At 36.5% G+C, this 23,950-nt stretch overlaps 1 protein-coding gene across 4 annotated transcripts; it reads left to right on the top strand.

Moving 5' to 3' along the window:
- The first annotated feature begins 73 nt into the window (after window positions 1-73).
- Window positions 74-23,686, top strand: LOC148064030 (uncharacterized). Of its 4 annotated transcripts, none has more exons than XM_087810529.1 (55): window positions 74-146; window positions 2,176-2,231; window positions 2,298-2,324; window positions 2,403-2,441; window positions 2,536-2,589; window positions 3,279-3,356; window positions 3,422-3,472; window positions 3,535-3,570; window positions 3,639-3,704; window positions 5,292-5,369; window positions 5,433-5,483; window positions 7,059-7,160; window positions 7,759-7,830; window positions 7,892-7,960; window positions 8,025-8,084; window positions 8,153-8,209; window positions 8,285-8,338; window positions 8,457-8,519; window positions 8,591-8,653; window positions 8,901-8,951; window positions 9,036-9,095; window positions 10,133-10,189; window positions 10,290-10,340; window positions 10,406-10,456; window positions 10,588-10,656; window positions 10,716-10,766; window positions 10,843-10,899; window positions 10,976-11,035; window positions 11,123-11,194; window positions 11,989-12,039; window positions 12,099-12,161; window positions 12,226-12,291; window positions 12,351-12,410; window positions 12,485-12,541; window positions 12,794-12,862; window positions 12,931-12,996; window positions 13,061-13,129; window positions 13,200-13,262; window positions 13,318-13,383; window positions 13,449-13,520; window positions 13,576-13,635; window positions 14,924-14,989; window positions 15,059-15,130; window positions 15,200-15,271; window positions 16,135-16,185; window positions 16,301-16,369; window positions 16,441-16,500; window positions 18,240-18,311; window positions 18,391-18,447; window positions 18,524-18,583; window positions 18,803-18,877; window positions 19,635-19,674; window positions 19,984-20,035; window positions 20,102-20,516; window positions 21,932-23,686. In XM_087810529.1, the coding sequence occupies exons 2-55, from the start codon at window positions 2,181-2,183 to the stop codon at window positions 23,297-23,299; spliced, it is 4,941 nt and encodes a 1,646-aa protein (XP_087666655.1). In that variant the 5' UTR covers window positions 74-146; window positions 2,176-2,180; the 3' UTR covers window positions 23,300-23,686. The 4 variants fall into 4 exon arrangements, with proteins under 4 accessions (XP_087666655.1, XP_087666654.1, XP_087666657.1 ...); XM_087810528.1 differs by lacking the exon at window positions 74-146 and adding an exon at window positions 616-729; XM_087810531.1 differs by lacking the exons at window positions 74-146; window positions 3,639-3,704 and adding an exon at window positions 616-729.
- Window positions 23,687-23,950: the final 264 nt, after the last annotated feature.

The following is a 23,950-nucleotide window of genomic DNA, read 5'->3' as shown; positions in this document are numbered from 1 at the left end:
TTTTTCCCACGTGACTCTGAGTCAAGATGATGTGAAACTGTGAGTCACGCCAGGTAGGGATGTGAGCCCCGCCCTCTCCCAGGTGTGTTTGCAGCTCCCAGGACCACAAACACAAGAGTCTTTCATCTTCCACCTGCACTGATAAGGTAAATGCTTTCAGTCTTGTAACTTTTTTGTTAACAAGACACTGAACCCCTTCCTTGTTGTGTAACGATGAACAAAAACAAGGTGTGTTTTAAGCTTCCATACCTGGCGTTGCATTTGGGTGTTGCCTGAGAGAGTCGGGTTTCTTGTGTCGGTGGATAATCCTGCGCGAGAGACGTTGAAAAGCGAACGTTAAATGTTCGCATAATATCAGGTGAAAACAGCGAAATAAAATGTATTTGCAATTTGCATTTTAATTGTACAATATAAATGTATACAATTATTTTAGCGCGTAATAAAAATATCATCCGGAATAAAATATAATAATATTTTGAAATACCGTTTATAACATTTAAAACGAATGTTTGTTCAAACCTGATTTTTACATTTAAATAAATAAATAAATATATAAATATAAACACTCGACACCGACGAACCCCCGTAATTATAGCGCCATCGTTTCCGAGCCGCCGTGAACGCAGCACGCTGCAGATGTGCGGGTGTGGTGAAGAAGTTTTTAAAAACTTTAGAATCTTCGAAGCTTCTGACAGAGATTGACATCAAATAAATCTCCAAGAATAAACGGTGAGTGGATTATCTGTGTGTTTGCTTGTTGAACAAACATTATCAGCCAAGACTTGTTTCTCTTGGATCTGAAGTGGATCTAAAGATTCGTGTTAGCTTCAAGTTGATCTTGAGCTTCTAGCTTTGTGTTTTTGTTTTTAAGTTTATTTAAAGTTCTACTAAAATAGAAACGACTGAAGTGTCTATTTGTGTTTGTGATCAACAGAACTGTGTGTATATATATGTAACGACTTCGTGTTTACCTTTTGATAAATCCTTAAAAAAAACAAACAACTTGCTAAACACAGTGACGTTGAATTGCATTTAATCTGTATTGTTTTAAATTTAATTTAATTGATTTGCATAGAAAATAAACTAATATATACAAGAATTAATATTAAACTATTGTATAATATAGAAGTAAAAGTAAATAGTGCTAGCTTGAATTTAAGTCAACATTTTCATTTTTACATATTACTTAATAAGGAAAAACTTTAAATGAATTGTAGAAACTGTTTACTAAATGGTTATTCAAATATGTTCAGGAAATCTATTGTAAAATGAATAAATAAAAAAACAAAAAGTATCATACAAAAACGTTAACTAAAATATTTTTTAAGCCACAGAAATAATTTTGAGGGTTTGTTTAAAAGGTACAAATCAATGTTTATCTGACCTGTTTATTATTGTTAATTCATCAGCATTGTTTCAACATTTATCAAATAAATATATATTAAATAATATCCATAATGTTTTTTCTCTGTGCAAATACATCAATCTTACTATAGAAATACACGTTTCAATGCAGACATTATGGTAATGAATGAATGAACTTGCTAAACACTGTGAGGTTACATTTAATATGTATTGTTTTAAATTAAATTAAATGTATTAGTATAGAAAAGAAGCTAATATATACAATAATTAATATTAAAATATTCTATAATACATTTGCTACTTGAGAGAGATAAGTCAATAGTGTTAGCTTGAACTTAAATCAACATTTTTTCTTTTTACATGTTACTTAATAAGGAAAAACTTTAAATTAATCGTAGATACCTGTTTACTAAATTCAGGTAATGGTTGTACAAATCTGTTCACGAAATCTATTGTGAAATTAATAAATAACAATATACAAAAACGCTAACTTAAATATTTTTTAGGCATTGTTTAGGTAAAAAGGTAAAAATCAATGTTTAATCTGAACTGTTTATAATTGTTATTGTCGTGATTGTTTAAAGATAAGCGTTGTTTCAATATATATCAAATAAATATATTAAATAATATCCATAATGTTTTTTTCTCTATGCAAATACATCAATCTTACTATAGAAATACACGTTTCTATGCAGACATTATGGTAATGAATGAATGTAGAAGTGGTTTCTAATGAAAGAACAATAGAATGAATGAGTCGATTGTTTATTCTAGTTCCCACTGATTCTCTGGTTGTTCTTCTATTAACAGACATCATGGAACCTTTGGTGATGAGACCGGACCCGAAGAAGAGGAAACCCAAACCGGTTAGAAACGACTCATAGATATATAGATTCTGATGATTCTGAGCGTTATCGATATTTCTTTCACAGCCTGTACCTCTTCCAAAGCACGCAGAGGTATTTGATTCTTCTTTAAACTCTATAATTTAAATTGAATGTCAACATTAACAGACTAATAAAAATCCTGAAATATAGAATTCCACTCCTGAGATTCCTCCTCGACCAGCAGGTTCTGTGAGTACAAGTAAAAATATAGAATACATGGAGAAAACCACATCACACTTGACATATAATTTAACTTTTGCTTCTTCATTTTTTTTTCGTCCAGGAACTCGGCCGAACACAATTCCGGACAAAAAGACTGGAAACGTCAGAAAGAGAGGTCGGAAGTATTTTATAGTCTATTTACAGAAATATATACATTTTGTTATTAATCAAGGTTGAACACGATAATGATAATAAATGTTGCAGTTTTTACTATATTTTGTTCATTTGAATTATTGAAGATATTTTAAATAACTGATAATTTGACATCTCTTTGCGCTTAATGGAGTCTACTGACTCCTTTAAGAAACATCTTACGACGTTTCTATTTGTTCAGGCTTTTCCTTGAATTTCTGGAACTCCTGTGTTGTTCTCAGTATTATCTTGATCTTTAAAGTATGTACTTTTTTGAGTATTTTTTTGATTGTTAAAGCGCTTTGTGACCCTAGTCTGGAAAAGCGCTATATAAATAAAAATTACTTACTTACTTACTTACTTACTTACATAGTATACAATCTAATTGACATTTTAACACAAATTCATTTAAAATATTGCTTCTCTGTTACTATTCTTTTTTTTTAATACAGTTTTTAACCGTGAACTTTGGCTTAATTGGTATAAAAGTCGTTGTTTTTCACTGATAATTAAAATGTGGATCAACTGTATGACAAAACTTTTCTAAACGTATTAATTGTTTTGTAAACATCAAAAATCAAGTTTTCTCTGTTCTCTTGATTCATGTTACACTTTTCTGCTTTGTCAACTGTAAGCATTTAATAACAATAGAAAAAAAACTGCTGACCACAGATCAGTGAGTTCCCATTACCAGAAATGAAAGAGAAACCAACGCCGACTCCCAAAGTTCCTCCTCGACCAACAGAGAAGGTAACGACGGCGCAGTTTGACTCAGTTTAAGTTTGGATTAACTCAACGCTTTTTTATGTTCGCAGGAAACGAGGAACTCGCTGAAGAGCAAGAACACGAGGCCAGACGTCAAGCAGGTACACCTGAGATTCAAACCTTCTCACGACGTCTTCATCCATCTTCCTCTTTCTTCATTCAGCGCTCCAGAGCGACGGACGACTCGGACGTCAAACCGGTAATTCTTCTAAAATAGCCTTAAAGTTTGGATGACCTGTTTTTTTTTTCAACACGTTATCGTTGTAGAAAAATCAATCTGCCACGTCTGGAGTTTTTCGACGCAGTCAGAAAGAGAAATCGCCCACATTCACTGTAAGACCTTCGCTCACGAGATGAACCGTTTCAACTTCTTCACGTTCATGTACCGCTAATGGCTAATTAGCATTGCTGCTAAAGGGAAGCTAATGTCAAACTCCAATGCTGTGTCTCAAATCGCATACTTCTCTTAGTATACTAGAAGTTAGTATGCATCAAGATAGTGTACATACTAACTAGTAATTCTCCACAGAGAGTATGTCTCAAATCAAACTCTGCTGCTACACACTAACAGGAAATGACACGACAGCTTCTTCTTCTACTACTATTTAACGATGATTTCAACCAGATGTAGAAACACTAGCGACACCTGATGGCAGCACGTTTTGCAAGTTCGGAAAAAGTAATAAAGAAAAAATATGAGAATCAAAATATTCGCGAGATATTTAAGATGGTATCAGCAGCAAAGACGTGTTTATCCTTCTACTGCTGCTGAAAATACACCTGTAAGTATATGAATATATGCGCATTTATATATGACGTAACTTCCGTTTATAATGTCACTAAGATGGCGGCTGTTTAGGGTAGATAGTGTCCATCGATCCATACTCAGTTTTGTGGGCATTTTAGTGACAATTTAGTGTGTATGGAGCAATCAATTTCGCATACTAAGAATTGAGACGCACTTACGCACTTAAAAATACTAACTTTGAGTACACAAGTATGCGATTTGAGACACGGCACAACTCTCCTGACTCCCTCACATGTTTCAAATATTGAAGTCTTGACATGACCATGTTTTGAAGTTAATACTCGTAATTCGTCTGGAATCTGGGCGAACGAGAGGTTACGAGAGCGGAGTCCATTGTGACGTAATAATGGCTTCACTCCTCCTCCAGCCGGCTGTAATCACGCCCCGCTTTGTTTTATACAACGAGTCCCTTGAAGGTGGATAATTTCTGGGTTGATGACGTGCGGTGACGAACCTTGACGTTTGACCAATCACAGCAGAGTGGGCGTGGTTATAGTCGTTTTTAGCTTGAGAAAAACAAATTGTTTTAAATGGGCGGGGCTTAAGATAATATTATTAAAAAAAAGTCACTTCTTGAACTCATGGTGCGGGGGCCAAATTAGGCCAGTGAAGTCATTGCATGGGACTAAATGTTAATTTAAACCCATGTGTGTCATTAGATGAGATCTGTGGACATTACGGTGTTTAAACACAAGCAGAGATTGTAATTATCCGAGTTGCTTTTTTGGGGGGGAAGAAAATCAAAGTGTATTTTGTGTAGTAAGGTAGAGATTGTGTTGAAGAAAGACCAGCGATGTTCATTATTGTAGTTAATATCTACATTAACAGAAACATAAGCACACAAACTAGCAAAGTGTGCGACTTTTCTGCGATCTTTGTTAGGTTGTTGGGATGAACTCTCCAGCTGAACTGGTTTCTAAGGTGTGTGTGTGTGTGTGTGTGTAGGAGCATGCGCACAAGACACTCGGTAACAAAGTTGTGTGTTCTAAACCAATATTTGTGCAACAGCCGCTCCAACAAGAAACACTTCCAGCTCGTCTTAGACTCTAAAGAAACAGACGGTTTGATAAAGTGCGATGAGCTTCTGAACCTTCACCTCTCGTTCGCTCCAGAGTTACACGGCGGACGACGGGCGAGACGAGCGACCGGCGGGCGAAGACTCGGGCAAACCGGCGCCCGGCAGCAAACCGGTACATATGAGTGTTTGTGAGTATTTGTTTTTTCTTGTTGTGACGCCCGACTGTGACTGACAGGGAGCTCTGAAGGGAGGCAAGAAAGGTTTACTGCTGAAGTTACCAGGGAAGGTATGACGCCTCTTCTGGGGTGATGGTGGTGATGATGGTGATGATGGTGGTGATGGTGGTGATGATGATGATGGTGATGGTGGTGATGGTGGTGATGGTGGTGATGGTCTTGACTCTTTCACCCGGGGGAGGCTCTGGTTCTTGACTCGTCAAAAGCATCTTGTTTGTTGGTGTTTCCACTCAAAAATACCAAATTGACCCAAAACAATTGTTCTTTACAAACAGTAAAGACAAGGACTAGAAATGACAAAGGTTTCCCCAGATTCGATCATTCTTAAGAAGGCTCTTAAGAAGGGTTCAGCTAAGAAGGAGTGCTGAGATACGGGGTGTTTCCTAGACATGTTCTTAACTCTTAGGAGAATCTTAAGTTTGAGTCAAAGAAGCTTCATAAGAAGCTCTTGGTGGACTTTCATGTGTAGTTGTTAGAAAGCCCATATGTTTTATGTGTTTACTTGGAGTAAAAAACGTTGAGTTATAGTGTATTTTCTCATTTGTACGACCTTGAATGCAGCATTGGTGTATGTCGGTCGTTGCAGCAAAAGTTGAGGTTGTTTCCTTCAGTCTCAAATGCAAATATATTGATTTATTGCAGTGTTTTAAATTAAAATTTGGCGAGTTTAATGTTGTTTTACAGAAGAATCACACAAATATTATTTATTGTTAAACGGTTTATTAGTAGTAGTACTATAAAGTCACATAGATGTGTGTGGAAAACTTAACGCGTTATTCAATAATAATGATTTTTTTTCCTTCCTTATTTTTTGGGAAAGTTAAGGATATACTTTTCCCTGACACACCTGATCACTCAGCATTTGGTGGCTAACAAGACTGTTAATAGTGGGTCAGATCCTTCTTACATTTGCTTCTTTGTGGAAGAACTTCAGACCAACTCTGGGAACAGCGATCTCAAGAAGATGGTAGCACCTAAGAGCTCCTTAACCAATCTTTAAAACACATCATTCTATCACATTATCTTAAGAGTGCGCCTAAGAAGATCATAGCACTTAAGTGCTTCTTAACCAATCTTTTAAAACACATCCTTCCATCACAGCGTTCTTAAGAGTGCTCCTGAGAAGAAAGTAGCACTTAGGGGATTCTTAACCAATCTTTAAACACAAACAGATCCTTCTATCAGTACGTTCTGAAGAGTTCTCCAAAGAAGATTGTAGTACCTAAGAGCTTCTTAACAGATCTGAGAAAGCCCATATAGGTGACAGGAATTTCAAACGCAACAATAAAACAAAATACAACACAAGTATTAAATAAACATTACATTAAACAAGTATTAGTACTTCTTTCTGACTGGAACCTATAGTTTCTACTTTCTTTCTGGAGCTCTCACTTTAGAAAACCTGTCTGTATTGAGAGATTCTTTCTTGGGCAAAACAATTAAGGGACTTAAACCTTCTTAAAGTCGACTTTTAAATGTTCTTTTTCATTTTTTTCCCCAATGTTTGTTGTTCCTTTTTTACAAAGAAGTAAAAACATTTTTCATTATAACAAATCTGTTGATTTCTTATATCTTGTGGCTTTTAAAACTTAAGCCTATACTCACTTCTGAATCCTTCTCTTAAGTCCACCAGAGATCCGAGTCCAGATCCCAGCCTGGAAGAAGCAGGATCAGAGAAGGAATCAACAGAAAAGGGAAAACGAGAGAAGAAAAGAGAGTCAAAGCAGGTACGATGAAGTTGACTTTAAATCTGAGTTAGTTATAGAAATGTCGTATATCATGGTTTTAAACCTTGTGTAGCAGAAGTTTGTATTGTCAAGAATCTGGTGACACGATACAGAGACAACAATATGATGTATATTGATACTGTAGGATATATGGGTAGTATTGTCGAGTACTTGACTCTTGTGTTGCAGTATTTACAGACCACATGACTCTTGACAAAGTCGTAACTGCTTTAATTTGTTTTCAAACCAAAATATGTCCAAACACCAGATTTTTAAAGCTGCTGGAGTCGACTGTATCCTCTCGTCCTCAGTCATCGTTGTGATCTCGTGAGATTTCAATGTTCCTTTAGCGTTGGAGGATGTAATGATTGCTTCCATCTAGTGGCCGGAATTTAAATTGCAACACAAAAATGAACAAAGGCTGCGAATGCTTGCCTAAATAATCATTGAATTGTTTTATTTTTGACACACTTTATTGAACTGTAAAATATAATAGAACTACGGTTAAAAATATATATGACTTAAACGCTGTGTCAATATGTTCTAACCCCCCTATTGTGTCGTCATTTTACTTTATTTACTTTGGTTCATCCTGCAGGACATCGGAGATCGCCTCGCCGGGATGTTCAAAAAAGCGCCTAAAGAAAGACCATCGTCTCCTTCTTTTGAGGTCAGAGTCTCATCTTCCTATATTTCCAGTTCATCTCAATATTGTTTTTTTTGATGATCAGGCCAGTAAAAGTGATGCTGAGAAAGACGAGGACGACGACGAAGAAGAGAAAACTGATGAACCAGTCCAGGTGAGAACTATTATTCATATTTGATCATAACTTCTTGGTACCGAGTGTAGTTTGATCTCCTCAGGAAAAGGGAAACTTCTTCTCGGGCATCTTTAAGAAATCTCCCAAACCAGCAGAGGATCAGGTACAGAAGAATGTTTTCATAAAAGTTTTGAAAAGTGTTAACATTTTTTCCTCTCTGGTTATTTTAAGGACAACTTAACAGCCAGTGCACAGTTGTCGGCCAGCAACGACAGTTTGTCGGGAAAGGTGAGCAGCCTTGTGTTGTCATGACAACAGATCAAACTTTTATTCTCAACGAAACCCTGATGGTTTGTTTTTCAGGACAAAGGAGGAAAACTGATGTTTAGAAAGAAAGCTACTGTTCAGACTGAAGAGGTAACTTGATGGAGAGAAGATATAGTTGTGATAGACTGATAGTTAGAGGGGGAAAGTAAAAATTTTAAACTGAAATAACGGCATCTTTTAATGGGAGATTCAACCGTATATGTTCCAGGATCGAGCGTCTCTTCACAGCAATTTATCAGACAGCGGTGAAAATCTGTCCGAAAAAGCAAAGGTACGTTTACAGACAATAAAAAGTCGCGATAGTTTTGTTTCGACTCACAACATGTCCTTGTGTGCGATCAGCCGAAAGGTGGATTTTTCAGCAACTTGTTGCAAAAGCTGCCTCGAGACGTGACTTTTTCACAGGTGAGTTCAATACGACAGAAATTATACACAAACATATATTCAGGAAAATATCAACTCCCAACATGATGGAAATTGATAACTTATTAATTATTTACACTAAGAACATTCGACTGTAGGAATTAAAATAATCTTACTCAATATATGATAATAATAAATAAAAGAAACTTTCTTTTTGCTCATTTAAGTTAAAAACAAAAACATGTTTTGCACAAATATTTATGATTCACTCAAATCTCTTCTTCCTCAGGATGAACTTTCTAACAGCGATGAAGATCTGTCCGAGAACCCAAACCAGGAGGTGAGATGGTAACACTTTAAGTAGTGTAAAATTATATTACATTTTTAGTTTATTTTTCAGTTATTATATCTGTCTATTTCACAGGAGAAAGCTGTCACATCGAGCGAAACAGATAAAAGATCTTCCAGACGTGCACATGATGAGGTAATGATTAACTGTGGAGACGTTTTCAAATTTTATTTTTATCATAGTTTGTTTTTTATACTTACAAGAGTGTTCATTACAATTTTTTGTTTTATCGAATGTTTTGATCAACAATTAACATGAAAATATTCATATTATTTGTCCATTTTGGTGATGCAATAAAATGACTGATGATCGTATTATATTGTATCTAGAGCTGAATATATCATATTGTTTTTCAGGAGCTTAATAAGATCATTTCGAGTCATACTCACATAAGTGCTTTAACAAACAAAAACAATACACAGTTGAAATATATACTTTAAAAGGTCAAGAAAACACAGACAAACACAGGAGTCTCAGAAAATCAGGGAAAACACAAATAAAAGTGTCTTAAGATGTTTCTTGAAGGAGTCATTAGATCATCAAACACAGAGCTTAGGAGCAACAGTCTGGAAGGATTTCTCTCCTCTGGTCCTGAACCGTGTTCAGGAACCATCAGTAGATTCTGATCCACAGACCTCAGAGCCCGAGCTGGGGTGTAAGTCTGGATCAGAATCTACTGATGGAAGGTCTGACCATGAATAGATCTGAAAGTAAGAACCAGGATTTTAAAGTTGATCCTGAAAGAAACTGGAAGCCAGGGAAGAGTTTTAAGGATCGGAGAAATGTGAGTTCTTCTACTAGAGCGGCTCAGAATTCTCGCTGCAGAGTTTTGTTTTAACTGCAGGCGAGACAGATCCTTCTTGTTAAGACACAAAAATATATCCAATCATAAGCATAATATATCCTATCGAATTGCATCGTAATATTAGTTTATCACTACTGCCCTTATTAGAACTGTGATCATTTTGAGTTTAATTATTTCTTTGAACAAATCTAGTCGTAGAAGGAACTGCTCAAAACCAGTCTCTATAATCATCTCAGACCTACAGCCATCATTTCAGGCACTTTTAAACCTGAACATGTGATCTCTCACCGAACCTGTTGTGTGCAGCTGATGTGCGTGTTCACACAGGTCCAGTGACATTCTTGTGTTGTGTCTCCGTGTGTGTCAGGGTGCAGGGTTACAGGGCCGACTCAATAGCAGCCCAGACACTTTGTCGGAGAACAAGGTGAGCTGTGAACACAAAGTGACTCACCTTGACTCACTCCACACAAAAAAAACCTCACGCAGATTCTTCCACGATCGTTATCAACTTTTTTTCTCCACAGGGTGCGATATTCGGTGTGGTCCTCAGGAAGACGCACAGATCTACAGCAGAGGTACACAACATTGTTTTCGTGAAGCATGTTGTGAAATAGTGACAATATGTGACACATTATTTCAGGATGATCAGCCCAGTACGAAAGAAGACGACCGAGTGTCTGACGTGTCAAAGGTAGATTTTTCAACAATGTTACATGAGCCTCCTTCAAAATAAAAGCCCAAATCTACATGGATTCTCATAGAATTTTAATCAATTCTTTAGCAGTATCTTTCATCCCACTAAAGAGTATTTTTGTGATTTAGGGAAAAGATGCTTTTGGCGAAAAGACGGTGAAGCCTTTCAGACACGCAGATGGATCAAGAAGTGAAGAAGTAAGAATCTTTGACCATGAAATGAGACTCAATTGAAACTTAATTAAATATTTGAACAGGAAAAAGAGGATCAGGAACCCTCCAGGGAACCGTCGGAGGAAAACAACAAGGTCTGAGAAGCTTCCTCTGCTTCATTATCTCATGTTGTATTTGGCAACTTTAACTAAATCTGTGTGTTTTTTTTAGGAAAAAGGAGGCTTTTTCAGTGGGATGTTTAGAAAAGGTCAAAAGGCTACAGATGAGGTAAATATTGTGAAGCAATACTGCTAAAATGAATGATATTCGTCATAGTTTGAAGGGAATGATTCAATCTTTTCAGGATGAGTCCTCGGATGAAAAGCTCACAGCCAGCAGCGAGGATCTCACGGAGGCAAAACAAGTTGGTTTTACTCATGATTGTATTTTTTAATACCGTTTCTCTTTAAACTCAAAGCCTTCATTTGATCTTATCTTATCTTATCTTCAGGAGAAAGGCGGATTGTTCACAGGCTTCCGCAAGAAGACGACCAAGAAATTAGAGGAAAACCCTGAATCACAAGTGAGTAATTGATGAATGATATAATTGAATTAAAGAAAAGAGCAAATAAATAGAAACTTCGTACTATGTTTACAGGATATTTATTTTAAGGTGAAGCTAATATTTGCAAGCAGAGTAAGAGTCTACAGTCTGATCCATAACAGGATCATCATCAAAGTGCTAAAAATGGAGGATAAATGGCTTTATTTACATTATTTTAGGAGTCTTGATGACTGAGGGTGAGAGGATACAGTTGACTCAAGCAACTTTTAAAGCTGACTAAATATATCATCAAATCGTACCGTGAGCTGAATGTATTGAATTGAATCCTATCAAGAGCTGAATATATTTGATCAAATCACATCATGAGGTGAATATATTGTATCAAAACGTGAGCTAAATATACTGTATATCGTATCAAATTGTATTGTGAGCTGAATTTATCGTATTGAATCGTATCGTGAGATGAAAATATCGTACCAAATCATATTTTGCACTGAATGTATCCTTTTTGAAAATGTGAGCTTAATATTTATCTTATCGAATTGTATTGTGAGCTGAAAATATTGCATCAAATCGTATCGTGAGATGAATATATTGTTCAAAACGTGAGCTAAATATATATCGTATTGAATCGTATCGTGAGCTTAAAATATCGTATTGAATCGTATTTTGCACTGAATATATTGTTTCCAAACGTGAGCTAAATATTTATCATATCGTATTGTAAGGTGAAAATATTGTATCAAATATTATTTTGCGCTAATTATATCATATCTAGTTGGACCTCGAGCTGATTCTATCTTTACCTTCAGAAAGAACTGTCTACAAGCACAGATGATCTGTCCGACAATAACTCTGCAAAGGTAAGTTAAGATGAATTGGGTTTTTTTCCCATATATTCTCGCAATTTTGATTGTTTCAGGAAAGAAATGTCTTCAGCAACATGTTCAAGAAACCACAGAAACCAGCAGACGCGGTGGAGAAGGTCAGCCAGACTTCAGTGTTAACGGTTTTGAAGAAAGCGTTTCACGGATGTTGTGTCTCTTCAGGACAAAGATGCTCAGAGCGAGTTGTCAACGAGCACCGACGATCTTTCTGAGAACAAGGCGACGAAGGTGAGTTGCTAGATAACATGTGAAAGTTGCAAGATGTTCTAACAAGAATCTCTGTTCAGGAGAAGAACATCTTCAGCAACATGTTTAAGAAACCTCAGAAAGCAACAGATGGCGCTGCAGTGAGTATTTTGCCGCTCAATCTTCTTTATTATTTAATATTTTAACGATTCATTTTAAACATACGTGCACTCAGGACGCCGATGCTCGGAAGGAATTGTCAGCCAGCAGTGAAGAACTTAGTGAAAATAAGGTGAGGAAGGAAATATTTTAATAGCTTTTTTGCTCTTGACTACTAACTACTTCAAGAAACATCTTAAGGCGTTTTTATTTGTTCAGGCTTTTCCTTGATTTTCTGGAACTCCTGTGTTGTTCTCAGTATTATCTTGACCTTTAAAGTATGTACTTTATTGAATATTGTTTTGATTGTTTAAGCGCTTTGTGACCCTGGTCTGGAAATGTGCTATATAAATAAAAATTACTTACTTACTTACTTCAATTTCAGGAGAAGAAAGTATTTACCAACATTTTCAAGAAGCCTCAGAAACCAGCAGATGGCGCTGTTGCTGAGAAGGTATTTCAGAGTTGACAGTAAAAATGTTGTTTTTTTTTGCTCTTGTTTATTTAATAATATTGTTTCAGGACTCAAAAGCTCAAAAAGAACTTTCCACCAGTACAGATGATCTGTCAGAGAATAACCAGACGAAGGTAAAAAACATAATTATTTCTTAGGATAATTCATCTTTTGAAACACTTTTGTTATATTTTGCAGGAGAAAAAAACCTTCAGCAACATGTTCAAAAAGCCTCAGAAGACAGCAGATGGCGCTGTCGCGGAGAAGGTAGGCAGAGGTCGTGGTGAGTTCAACCGCTGAGCAATTTTGTCTCTAATCTTCGGTTCCCGTCTTTCAGAATTTGGACGCCGAAAGCGAGAAGTCCGAGAGTTTGGAGAACTTGTCTGAAAACGCTCCGAAGGTAAAGTTAATAACGACGAGTTCAAGGAACAGATTCAAACCAGTAGATGTTGCAGGAGAAGAAAGGAGGCCTCGGCGGACTGTTCAAAAGATCCGCCAGCATTGAGAACTTGTTCGATGAGGTTCGTCCAACAATCAAAGTTGATTTAAGAACTTCATCGAGACAAATGTTGTCTTGTTCCGTCAGGAGAAAGGAGGACTCTTCAGTGGTCTTCGTAAGAAAGCGCCTAAAGCACCGGACGGGGACGAGACTTCTGAGGTGGGATCAAGGTCTTAGAACATGTTCCTGTGAACTTAACCTTTGACCTTTCCAGGAGCGAGGTTCCCAGGAAGATTTATCCGCCAGCAGCGAAAACTTATTTGAAAGCACCAAGGTCAGAAGGATATTGTTTCTTTTCAATCTCCTCTGACTTTATCTTGATCGTCCTGCATGTCCAGAAGAAAACTTCAAATTAAAACTCACTCAGAGCTGCAGTTTGACTGAAACTGAAGCTCACACGGTTAATGGTAAAATCTATTATTAAAATAATATAAAAACACCACATTGAAGTGAAACGTATTGAAAAGTTAAAAAGGTGCTAAATTATTATTATATCTGTTTTAATCTTAAATAAATGATTCCTTTGATGCTTAGAAACAAAAACAAATCCAGTTTTATTCAAATGTCAGCATTGGAAATTAACTATAGAAAAGATCAATAATAATGACTAATAACTAATTAAAAAAGTAAAATCTATATAATTAAAATGTACAACTTATTAAGTATTAAGGCCTATCAAATATATATATTTTTTATTTTACTAGAGATTAAAGTCGTTTAAAGTAAGTTTATTAGGAGATTAAAATCGAAGTGAAATACTTTATTACGAGATTAAATTCATATAAATTAATTTATTACAAGATTAAAATCGAAGGAAAATCATTTATTATGAGATTAAAGTTGAGGAAAAATAAATTATTACGAGATTAAAATTAAGGTAAAATCATTTATTATGAGATAAAAGTCATACAAAATACTTTATTACAAGATTTAAATCGAAGGAAAATCATTTATTACGATATTTAAGTAGAAGGAAAATTATTTATTACGAGATTAAATCGAAGGAAAATAATAAATTATGAGACTAAAGTCGAAGGAAAATACTTTATTACGAGATTAAATTTGTATTAATTAATTTATTACTAGATTAAAGTCGGAGAAGAATAATTTATTACGAGATTAAATTCGATGTAAAATAATTTACTACAAGATTAAAGTTGAAGGAAAATACTTTATTATGATATTAAATTAGTTTAAATTAATTTATTACTAGATTAAAATCGAAGAAAAATACTTTATTACAAGATTAAATTCGTATCAAATCATTTATTACAAGCTTAAAATTGAACGAAAATACTTTATTACTATATTAAATACCTATACATTATTTTATTACAAGATTAAAGTCGAAGGAAAATCATTTATTACAAGATTAAAGTGGTATTTTATTGTTTGTCTTCAACATTCCTGGTCCAAACCATCATCTCTTCCTATATGTTGCCTTCATGAACGTTTCCTGTCGATGTCACGAAACAACTTCCTCTCTCTAGACACACTTTCTGTTTTGCTTCCACTGATGCCAGAGCTGATAATCTTGACATGTTTTCGTTGGAACTCTTCAGGAGAAAAGTATTTTCGGCGGGATTTTCAAGAAGCCAACCAAGCCGGCAGAGGAGACATCAGACGCGGTAGAACCAGCAACAACAACCAACATCTATAATAACATTTTATCTTCATCTATTGATCTGATTTCTCAGGAAACAAACCTCGCCGGAGACGGGAAGTTGTCGGTCAGCAGTGAGAACCTGTTGGATGAGAACTCGGCGAAGGTTGGATCTGAAGTCACGATCTAACGCTCGTTCTGAAACCTTTTAATAACCTTGTGTTTCCTCGTCCAGGAACGATCGGGAGGTTTTGCAGGGATATTTAAACGGTCGCCCCGACCCTCCCCGAGAGCTGCAGTTAGCAAGGTACCAGTGTGGATCCTAAGATCAGAGGTTCTGCATCAACTCACTTGATAGTCAGTCAAACATCTCTCAAGGTCGCCTTGTTGCCGAGGACAGGATACTTCTATTAGTAAAGCTGGGATTGGTCAAACATTGAGGTTTGTCCCTGTACATCATTAATCCACCTCCGAGGGACTCGTTGTATAAACAAAGAGGCCGTTATTTACAGGTGGCTGGAGGAGGAGTGAAGCCATTTTTACGTCATAATGGACTCTCGTAACCTCTCGTTCGCCCAGATTTCAGACGTGGGATAACTTAATAATTACAGTGATGAATTTCAAATTATTCGATTTTTATTATAACTCTCTCACATGTTTCAAATGTTGAGGTATTTCTCTCCAAGATGCAGTAAGTTCCTCATCATGACCATGTTTTGAACTTATTACTTTATAAAGCTAGTCTGAAATCTGGGCGAACGAGAGGTTACGAGAGTCCATTCTGATGTAATAATGGCTTCACTCCTCCTCCAGCCAGCTGTAATCACGCCCTGCTTTGTTTATACAATGAGTTCCTTGGAGGTGGAGACCTCTGGGATTGATGACGTGCGATGACAAACCTCCATGCTTGACCAATCACAGCAGAGTGGGCATGGTTATGATAAACAAGATTCCATCTCCAGAACAACAAAGTGTTTTCAGTGGGCGGAGCTTAAGATCATTTTCTAATGTCAACATTTCAATGAAAAGAGAGTTTTTGTACAAACAAACACTGATGACACAATAGAGAACAACATCTATTTAAGATGGACTTTAGTTGAACTTCAGCCATGAGTAGAAATCAAGTGATGAAAATATAAATAATTTCACCGACGATCAATTCTGTTGCAGGATCCACTGTCGAGGGAGCTGTCAATCAGCTGCGACAGCCTCAGCGAGCCTGTGAGTTCACTGTCAGTCACTTGAACCTTCAACTCAAGCAACGACTGTGTTTCGTTTTGATGGGATTTCATATGAAGCACAAAGGCTTCTGATCTTATGAGTGTTTGTGTTGCAGGCTGATGAGTCAGGAGATGAACTGGCCAACAGCACTGAGAATCTCACTGAAGGAACCAGCTCAGCAAAGGTTGCTCCAGTTTACTTTGGAACAAGTTTTTATCGGAAATTTAATTAATTTTTGCTCGACGATGTTTGCAGGAGAAGAAATCTGGCTTCGCGGGAATGTTCAAGAGAACGCCCAAAACACTTGAGAAACAGGTTATTTAAGTCATTTGATCCTTTATTAAAGTCATGTGAACAGGTATTTATTTCATTTGATCATTTATTTAAGTCATTTGATCATTTATTTAAGTCATTTGATCATTCATAAGTAATGTAAACATTTATTTAAGTCATGTTAACATTTATTTAAGTCATTTGATCATTTATTAAAGTCATGTGAACAGGTATTTATTTCATTTGATCATTTATTTAAGTCATTTGATCATTTATTAAAGTCATGTGAACAGGCATTTATTTCATTTGATCATTTATATAAGTCATTTGATCATTTATTTAAGTAATTTGATCATTCATAAGTAATGTAAACATTTATTTAAGTCATTTGATTATTTATTTAAGTCATTTGATCATTTATTAAAGTCATGTGAACAGGCATTTATTTCATTTGATCATTTATTTAAGTCATTTGATCATTTGTTTAAGTAATTTGATAATTTATAAGTAATGTAAACATTTATTTAAGTCATGTTAACATTTATTTAAGTCATTTGATCATTTATTTTGTCATTTGATCATTTATTTAAGTCATTTGATTATTTATTTTAGTCATTTGGTCATTTATTTAAGTCATTTGATTATTTATTTTAGTCATTTGATCATTTATTTAAGTCATTTGATTATTTATTTAAGTCATTTGTTTATTTATTTTAGTCATTTGATAATTTATTTAAGCCATGTTAACATTCATTTAAGTCATTTGTTTATTTATTTAAGTCATTTGTTTATTTATTTTAGTCATTTTATCATTTATTTAAGCCATGTTAACATTTATTTAAGTAATTTGTTTATTTATTTAAGTCATTTGTTTATTTATTTAGTCATTTGATCATTTATTTAAGTCGTGATCATTTATATAAGTCATGTTAACATTTATTTAAGTCTTTTGATAATTTATTTAAGTCATTTGATCATTTATTTTGTCATTTGATCATTTATTCAAGTCATTTGATTATTTATTTTAGTCATTTGATCATTTATTTAAGTCATTTGATTATTTATTTTAGTCATTTGATCATTTATTTAAGTCATTTGATTATTTATTTAAGTCATTTGTTTATTTATTTTAGTCATTTGATAATTTATTGAAGCCATGTTAACATTCATTTAAGTCATTTGTTTATTTATTTAAGTCATTTGTTTATTTATTTTAGTCATTTTATCATTTATTTAAGCCATGTTAACATTTATTTAAGTCATTTGTTTATTTATTTAAGTCATTTGTTTATTTATTTTAGTCATTTGATCATTTATTTAAGTCGTGATAATTTATTTAAGTCATGTTAACATTTATTTAAGTCTTTTGATAATTTATTTAAGTCATGTTAACATTTATTTAAGTCATGTTAACATTTATTTAAGTCATTTGATCATTTATTCAATTCATGTTAACATTTATTTAAGTCATTTTAACATTTATTTAAGTCATTTGATCATTTATTGAACTAATTTGATCATTTATTTAAGTCATTTGATCATTTATTTATGTAATTTAATCATTTATTTAAGTCATGTTAACATTTATTTAAGTCATTTGATCATTTATTTAAGTCATATTAACATTTATTTAATCCATATGAACATATATTGTGTCACATGAGCATTTATTGTGCCATGAGATGCTTTTGATGGATGTTAATATTATCATATTTAACATTCAAAGTCAATTTCAAACCTCATATGAATCCATTGTTGAAAATCGACTGATTTTGCTCCAGGAAAGTGAGGATATGGAAGGATCCGAGGGAGGAGGGTTGAGACGCAGACGGACCATCAAGAAGAAAAAACGAGTGAGTGATTTAAACATTTGATAAAAGAAGAACCTTGACTTATTATAATGGGAACACGCTTCATGTTTCAAACACGCAGGTTGTTTCGTTCCGTGTCAAGAAAACACTTCCCAGGTTACCAAAGCTCAACCTACAGGTAAAACTAGCCTCATCGTTTACAGCCGTTTATGTTGTTGAATCAAAGCATTTATGATGATGTTGTTCGTCCACAGCAGGAAAAACTGCCTGAAATCGAGGAGGCGGTGGAGCTGCAGGACCTGAATCCAGCACAGGTTCGTGTACTTGCTTCAAATACTGGTTTGATCTTTGAGAAACCACAATAGTTTTAAGCAATTAAAATCACCTCTTAACAGCCAAGATACATGTTTGCCAAAATGATCAACAGGTTCAACAGTTGTTATCCTTAATCCACATAAAATAAATCTCATATTTCAAAGTAATATTGTGATATTCTATTTATTATTTAATAAAAAGGATGTTTTGTTTGTCAGGAAAGTGGTGTTGAACATGAGACGGTGGAGATGGCTGCGTACACGACTGAAAACCTCCCTCTTGAACCTGAACCGGTGAGTTTCCCTGTTTATAAAACACGCATCTGAAACAGAATACGCAAATATTTTATGAGGAAGTTGAAGCATGTTTGAAGTACTGATGGTATTTTTTAATTATGTTTCTTATTACCCAATTAAACTCAAACGACACATGACGCTGAAACTAAGCTACACTTGAATAAACAAGTAAATACTTGGAAGGAAAGGAGAAGAGATGAGATGTGGAAGTATCACGATACTTATCACGATACAGGGGCAACAATAAGATACATAGTGATACTGTAGTAACAAGTATATATGTGTAGTATTGTCAAGTACTTGACGCTGGTGTTGTAGAATTTACAGACCACATGACTCTTGACGAAGTTTGTTTTCAAACCAAAATATGTCCAAACAAGTCGACTGTATCCTCTCATCCTCAGTCATCGCCGGGAACTCTCTGGATTTTTGAATGAATAAATGTCCCTTTAGGTTTAGAGAACATAATGACTGCTGCCATCTAGCGGCCAGATGTTTAATTGCAACACAAAAATGATTAAGGCTTGAAAATATATTAATTGTTAATAAAAAAAAACAACATATAATTATTTTATTTTAAACACACTTAATTGAAGTAGAAACGACTCAATAAATATGTTTTTCGAAACTCAATACTGCCAAAGTATTTCCCCTCGGTCCCACAAAAGACGTCGGAAGTGGACAAAACTACAGTTTTATCTTCTTTTTCATGACACGTTTTATATATTTACGGCTGAAATAACTGTTTTCTCAGGAGCGGGATGAGCTGATGGAGTGGTGGAAATCAGTCAAAGGTAACTTTCAGACTTGTATGAAAGAATGTTTAACGATCTTTATAGTCACAGGTGTCAAACTGGTCCAGAAAAGGGCCGAGCCGGTGCAGGTTTTGGATCCAACCAGTCAAGCACATTATAGTTCAACCAATCAGGCGTCTGAAGACAGAAATCAATTGATTAACAGCCGACGCCTGATTCGTTAACTCACGTGTGCTTGACTGGTTGGAACAAAAACCTGCACCGTCTCGGCCCTTTTCTGGACCAGTTTGACACATATATTGATATAAAGCGCTTTTATTTCTTAACCTTGTCTTCCGTCGTCTCCAGGTTGGACGGAGTGGAATGAATCGTCCAATTTCCAAGTGGACGACGAGCAAATGTGAGTGTTGGCAGATGTTTGCAGATGTTTCTCCAGCAGCAGACGCTCACCTCCGTGTGTGTCCAGGGCTCTGGAACAAGCGGCCGACCGCGTCTACATGGCCGCCCGGGTCTTCGTTCACCTCTTCAACCAGCGGGGGGCGTCGCTCCAGCAACGCATCCTGGAGCTGCTGGCCATGGCGGACGCCGCCGACGAGTTCCACAAGAAGACCACGTCGGCGGCGGTGGGCGGGGGCGTGGCCAGCGTGGTGGGGAGCGTGGCCACCATCACCGGCCTCATCCTGGCGCCGTTCACCTTCGGCGCCTCCATCATCGTGACGGCGGTCGGCATCAGCGTGGCCACGGCGGGCAGCATCACCTCGGCCACCGCCAACATCACCGACGCCGTGCACTCCAACATGGACCGCAAGAAGGTGGAGAAGATGATCCAGGGGTACCAGGAGGAGATCACCGACATCAGGGAGTGTCTGGACTTCGTGCAGGTAAAGAGTCGCGAAATGTGTCGAGAAATATCTTTTCGTGGAGGATTGAGCCTTGTGTTATCTCAGGGTCAAGGTGACCCGGAGGCCATCCTCGGCTCCTCCGGGTCACCTTGACCCTGAGACTAATCTTTTCCTTTGCTTATCTAAATGAGCAACTATGAAAGTAAACCAGTCATTAGAATATTGAATAGTTGAATTTGAGATTAAATATTAAAACTTTTAAAAACATCTAAATACTTCAAAGACAGGACGTACTCAGGAAGTACACTTTTTAAATCATTTAAAAAATGTTTTTATGACACATAGCGTTTGATATTCTTGTTCCAATAATCAAGTAGTAAATGCTCTAAATTCAGCATTTTTTTTATATTTATAGTCAGTTAAATTCAATATAAAAATATCTGTAGATAATAACAAAGGAGTCACATGATCGTCTACGTGACGTATGATTGGCTGAAGGTTCGATCAAGTATCTCGGTGCTCTATTGGTATTGTCTGGTAGCACTATTTAACCTACATTATTATATTGAATGTGAAAGACTACAAATAAAGAAATATTGAATTTAGAACATTTATTTTTTTCAATTATTGGAATTAGAATATAACTATATATGTGTAATATATTTTTTGAAACTAATAAAATCATTTTTATATACTTGTTTTTTTTAATTATGGATTTTTAATAATGAAAACAACAAATTGAATCATTGGAAGTAAAAAATCAAACTCATAAGATTTTTTTTTAAAGTCATCATTCAATTCTTTTATAGTAAATTTCAACCTTTCAGTATACTTATAATTGAATTAAATTATTGACTGTAAAATTAAATGCTTAGAAAAACAGCAACATTTCAATTTTAAAACAATCTAAGTTTTAACAGTTTTAATGTTTAATACATTACATTTTCTGATGTCACTGATATACATCAATATATACATCAATATATACGTCACTATATACGTCAATATATACATCAATATATACATCAATATATACGTCAATATATACATCAATATATACGTCAATATATACGTCAATATATACATCAATATATACATCAATATATACATCAATATATATATGTGAATAAGCCACACATTGAACGTTAAAAAAAAAAGGTCAAATAAAATTAAATATTTCTTGGATAAACTAAGGTAACACACTCTATTTTACTTTAAATATATAAAAATATAATAATTTTTTTTTAATTTATTTACAAAAAATTACAGATAAATATTATTAGTCAGATGATTAATAAATGTATTATCCGACATATTTTTGGATTTTTTTGTCATTAGAAAGTAGTTTTTAACAATAAATTTCTGGCTTTAAAGTAACTTTCATTTCTCATTTATCAACGAAACTGCTGCATTCTGGATGAGGTCAAAGTTCACATGTTCTTCTCGCCCCTCAGGAAGGTATGGACACCCTGCAGGAGTGGGACTTCGAGAAGTACACCCAGAGCGCCTCCAAGAAGGCCATGAACCACAACATCAAGCACGTGATGAAGGAGGGCGGTCGCGCCGGGAAGGCCCTCATGATCAACACCGACAAGCTCATCAGCACCGTGCAGGTCCTGGGCGTCGCCGGCGGAGCCGCCAAGGCGGCGCAGGCCATCAGCGTCACCACCGGCGTGATGTCGGCGCTCTTCCTCGCCCTCGACATCTTCTTCCTCGCCAAGGACTCGCACAAGCTCCGCAAGGGCGCCAAGACCAAGTTCGCCGCCAAGATCCGGGACGTGTGCAAAGACCTGCAGGACGGGATCCTGGAGCTGAACAAGGTGAAGACGCAGCTGCAGAAGACCATGGACGGCATCGAGGTGGAGGAGTTCGAGGAGATCCAGGAGGTGGAGGAGGAGGTGGACGAGGACCTGGAGTCCGACCCCACGAAGCTCGCCGAGCTGGAGCAGGAGCTGGATCTGATGGAGGAGAAGCTGGACAGGAAGGTGGAGGAGGAGAAGAAGAAGAGAGAGGAGGAGGAGAGAAGGAAGAAGGAGGAGAAACTGGAGGAGGAGGAGGAGGAAACGGAAGAGGAGGACGAGGAGGAAGAGGACGAGGAAGGGAAGATGTTGCCGGAGAGCAGCGAAGAAGCCAAACAAAACGACGACAACGTCCTGACGGAGAATGAGAACAGAGGGATGAAAGAAGAGGAGACGAACGAGTGGAACTCGGAGAGGAGCGGCAGCGAGCGAGGGAGTCGCAGGAGCAGCAGAGAGGAGCGAGCGGCGGGAGACAGACCCGGAGGGAAGGCGGAGTGGAGGACGAGCTGCAGGAGCGAACAACAGGAGAGGAGACCCGACGGAGAGAGGGAGAGCTGGAGGAGGACGGAGGGAGAGAGGGAGAGCTGGAGGAGGACGGAGGGAGAGAGAGAAGGAAGGAGAGACTCGCACCGGAGTCACCACAGGAGGTCCAGCGATGAGAAGCAGGAGAGCCGGGTGGAGAGGAAACACTCTGAGAGAGGAGAGGAGGAGGAGAGGAAGAGCAGGAGGGAGGGAGGACATGTGAGGAGACGAGAGAGCGATAGCGAGAACCTCCACAGAGGAGGAGGAGGAGAAGGTGAGGAGGAGGAGAGGAGGAGCAGGAGGGAGGACGGACACGTCCGGAGACGAGAGAGCGATAGAGAGAACCTTCACCGAGGAGGAGGAGGAGAAGGTGAGGAGGAGGAGAGGAGGAGCAGGAGGGAGGGAGGACATGTGAGGAGACGAGAGAGCGACAGAGAGAACCTCCACAGAGGAGACAGACATCGCGGCAGCAAACTGCTGGACGACGGACTTTACATCTGACAAGTTTTTGTTTGTGTACATCAAATACTTTTTCACATCGTGATTCATAAAAACTGCAGTTAAATCAAAGTGTGACGAGTTAAAACAGCTGATTACACTTAATATTACATGTTCTACTGAGAGAGAGAGTTGTCGTTTAAACATGGAAACTTACTTCACACGATACATCTCAATGTTCCTCAGGTTTTGTTAATAAAGTTACTTTGGAGTATATATATATATGTATAAATACATTTAAATCTGTTGTAATATGAGACATTCCTGTAGCAAGAGGGGAATTATAACATCGTTGTTGAAACTTCTGACTAAGGAAATATTTTTATGGGATGTTCCTTCAATGTTTTTTAATCTTTTTGTTTCACTTTGGTAATAAATTATTTAAGCGAGTGACGGTTGTTTTTCCTTTTTTATTCATTTTCATCACTTTGACGATACGATACGTATCACGATACAGAGGCAGCAATACATCATGATACTGTAGTAACGAGGATATATTTGTAGTATTGTCGAGTACTTGACTCTGGTGTTGTAGTATTTACAGACCACATGACTCTTGACGAAGTCGTAACTGCTTTCATTAGTTTTCAAACCAAAATATGTCCAAACATCAGCTTTAAAAAACAGCTGGAGTCACTGTATCCTCTCGTCCTC

The sequence above is a fragment of the Callionymus lyra genome, chromosome 16, assembly GCF_982586985.1.
Source record: "Callionymus lyra chromosome 16, fCalLyr1.hap1.1, whole genome shotgun sequence".
Classification (NCBI taxonomy): Eukaryota; Metazoa; Chordata; class Actinopteri; order Syngnathiformes; family Callionymidae; genus Callionymus; species Callionymus lyra.
The sequence above is the reverse complement of the archived record's forward strand: the minus strand, read 5'-3'. Positions and strand labels throughout refer to the sequence as shown.

Bases quoted from the DNA above. Each gene is read 5' to 3' on its own strand.
- LOC148064030 (XM_087810529.1), top strand. From the start codon at position 2,181: ATGGAACCTTTGGTGATGAGACCGGACCCGAAGAAGAGGAAACCCAAA. The intron at 11,036-11,122 runs GTTGGTTTTACT...TCTTATCTTCAG, and splicing joins ATCTCACGGAGGCAAAACAA to GAGAAAGGCGGATTGTTCAC. The intron at 16,501-18,239 runs GTTATTTAAGTC...ATTTTGCTCCAG, and splicing joins CCAAAACACTTGAGAAACAG to GAAAGTGAGGATATGGAAGG.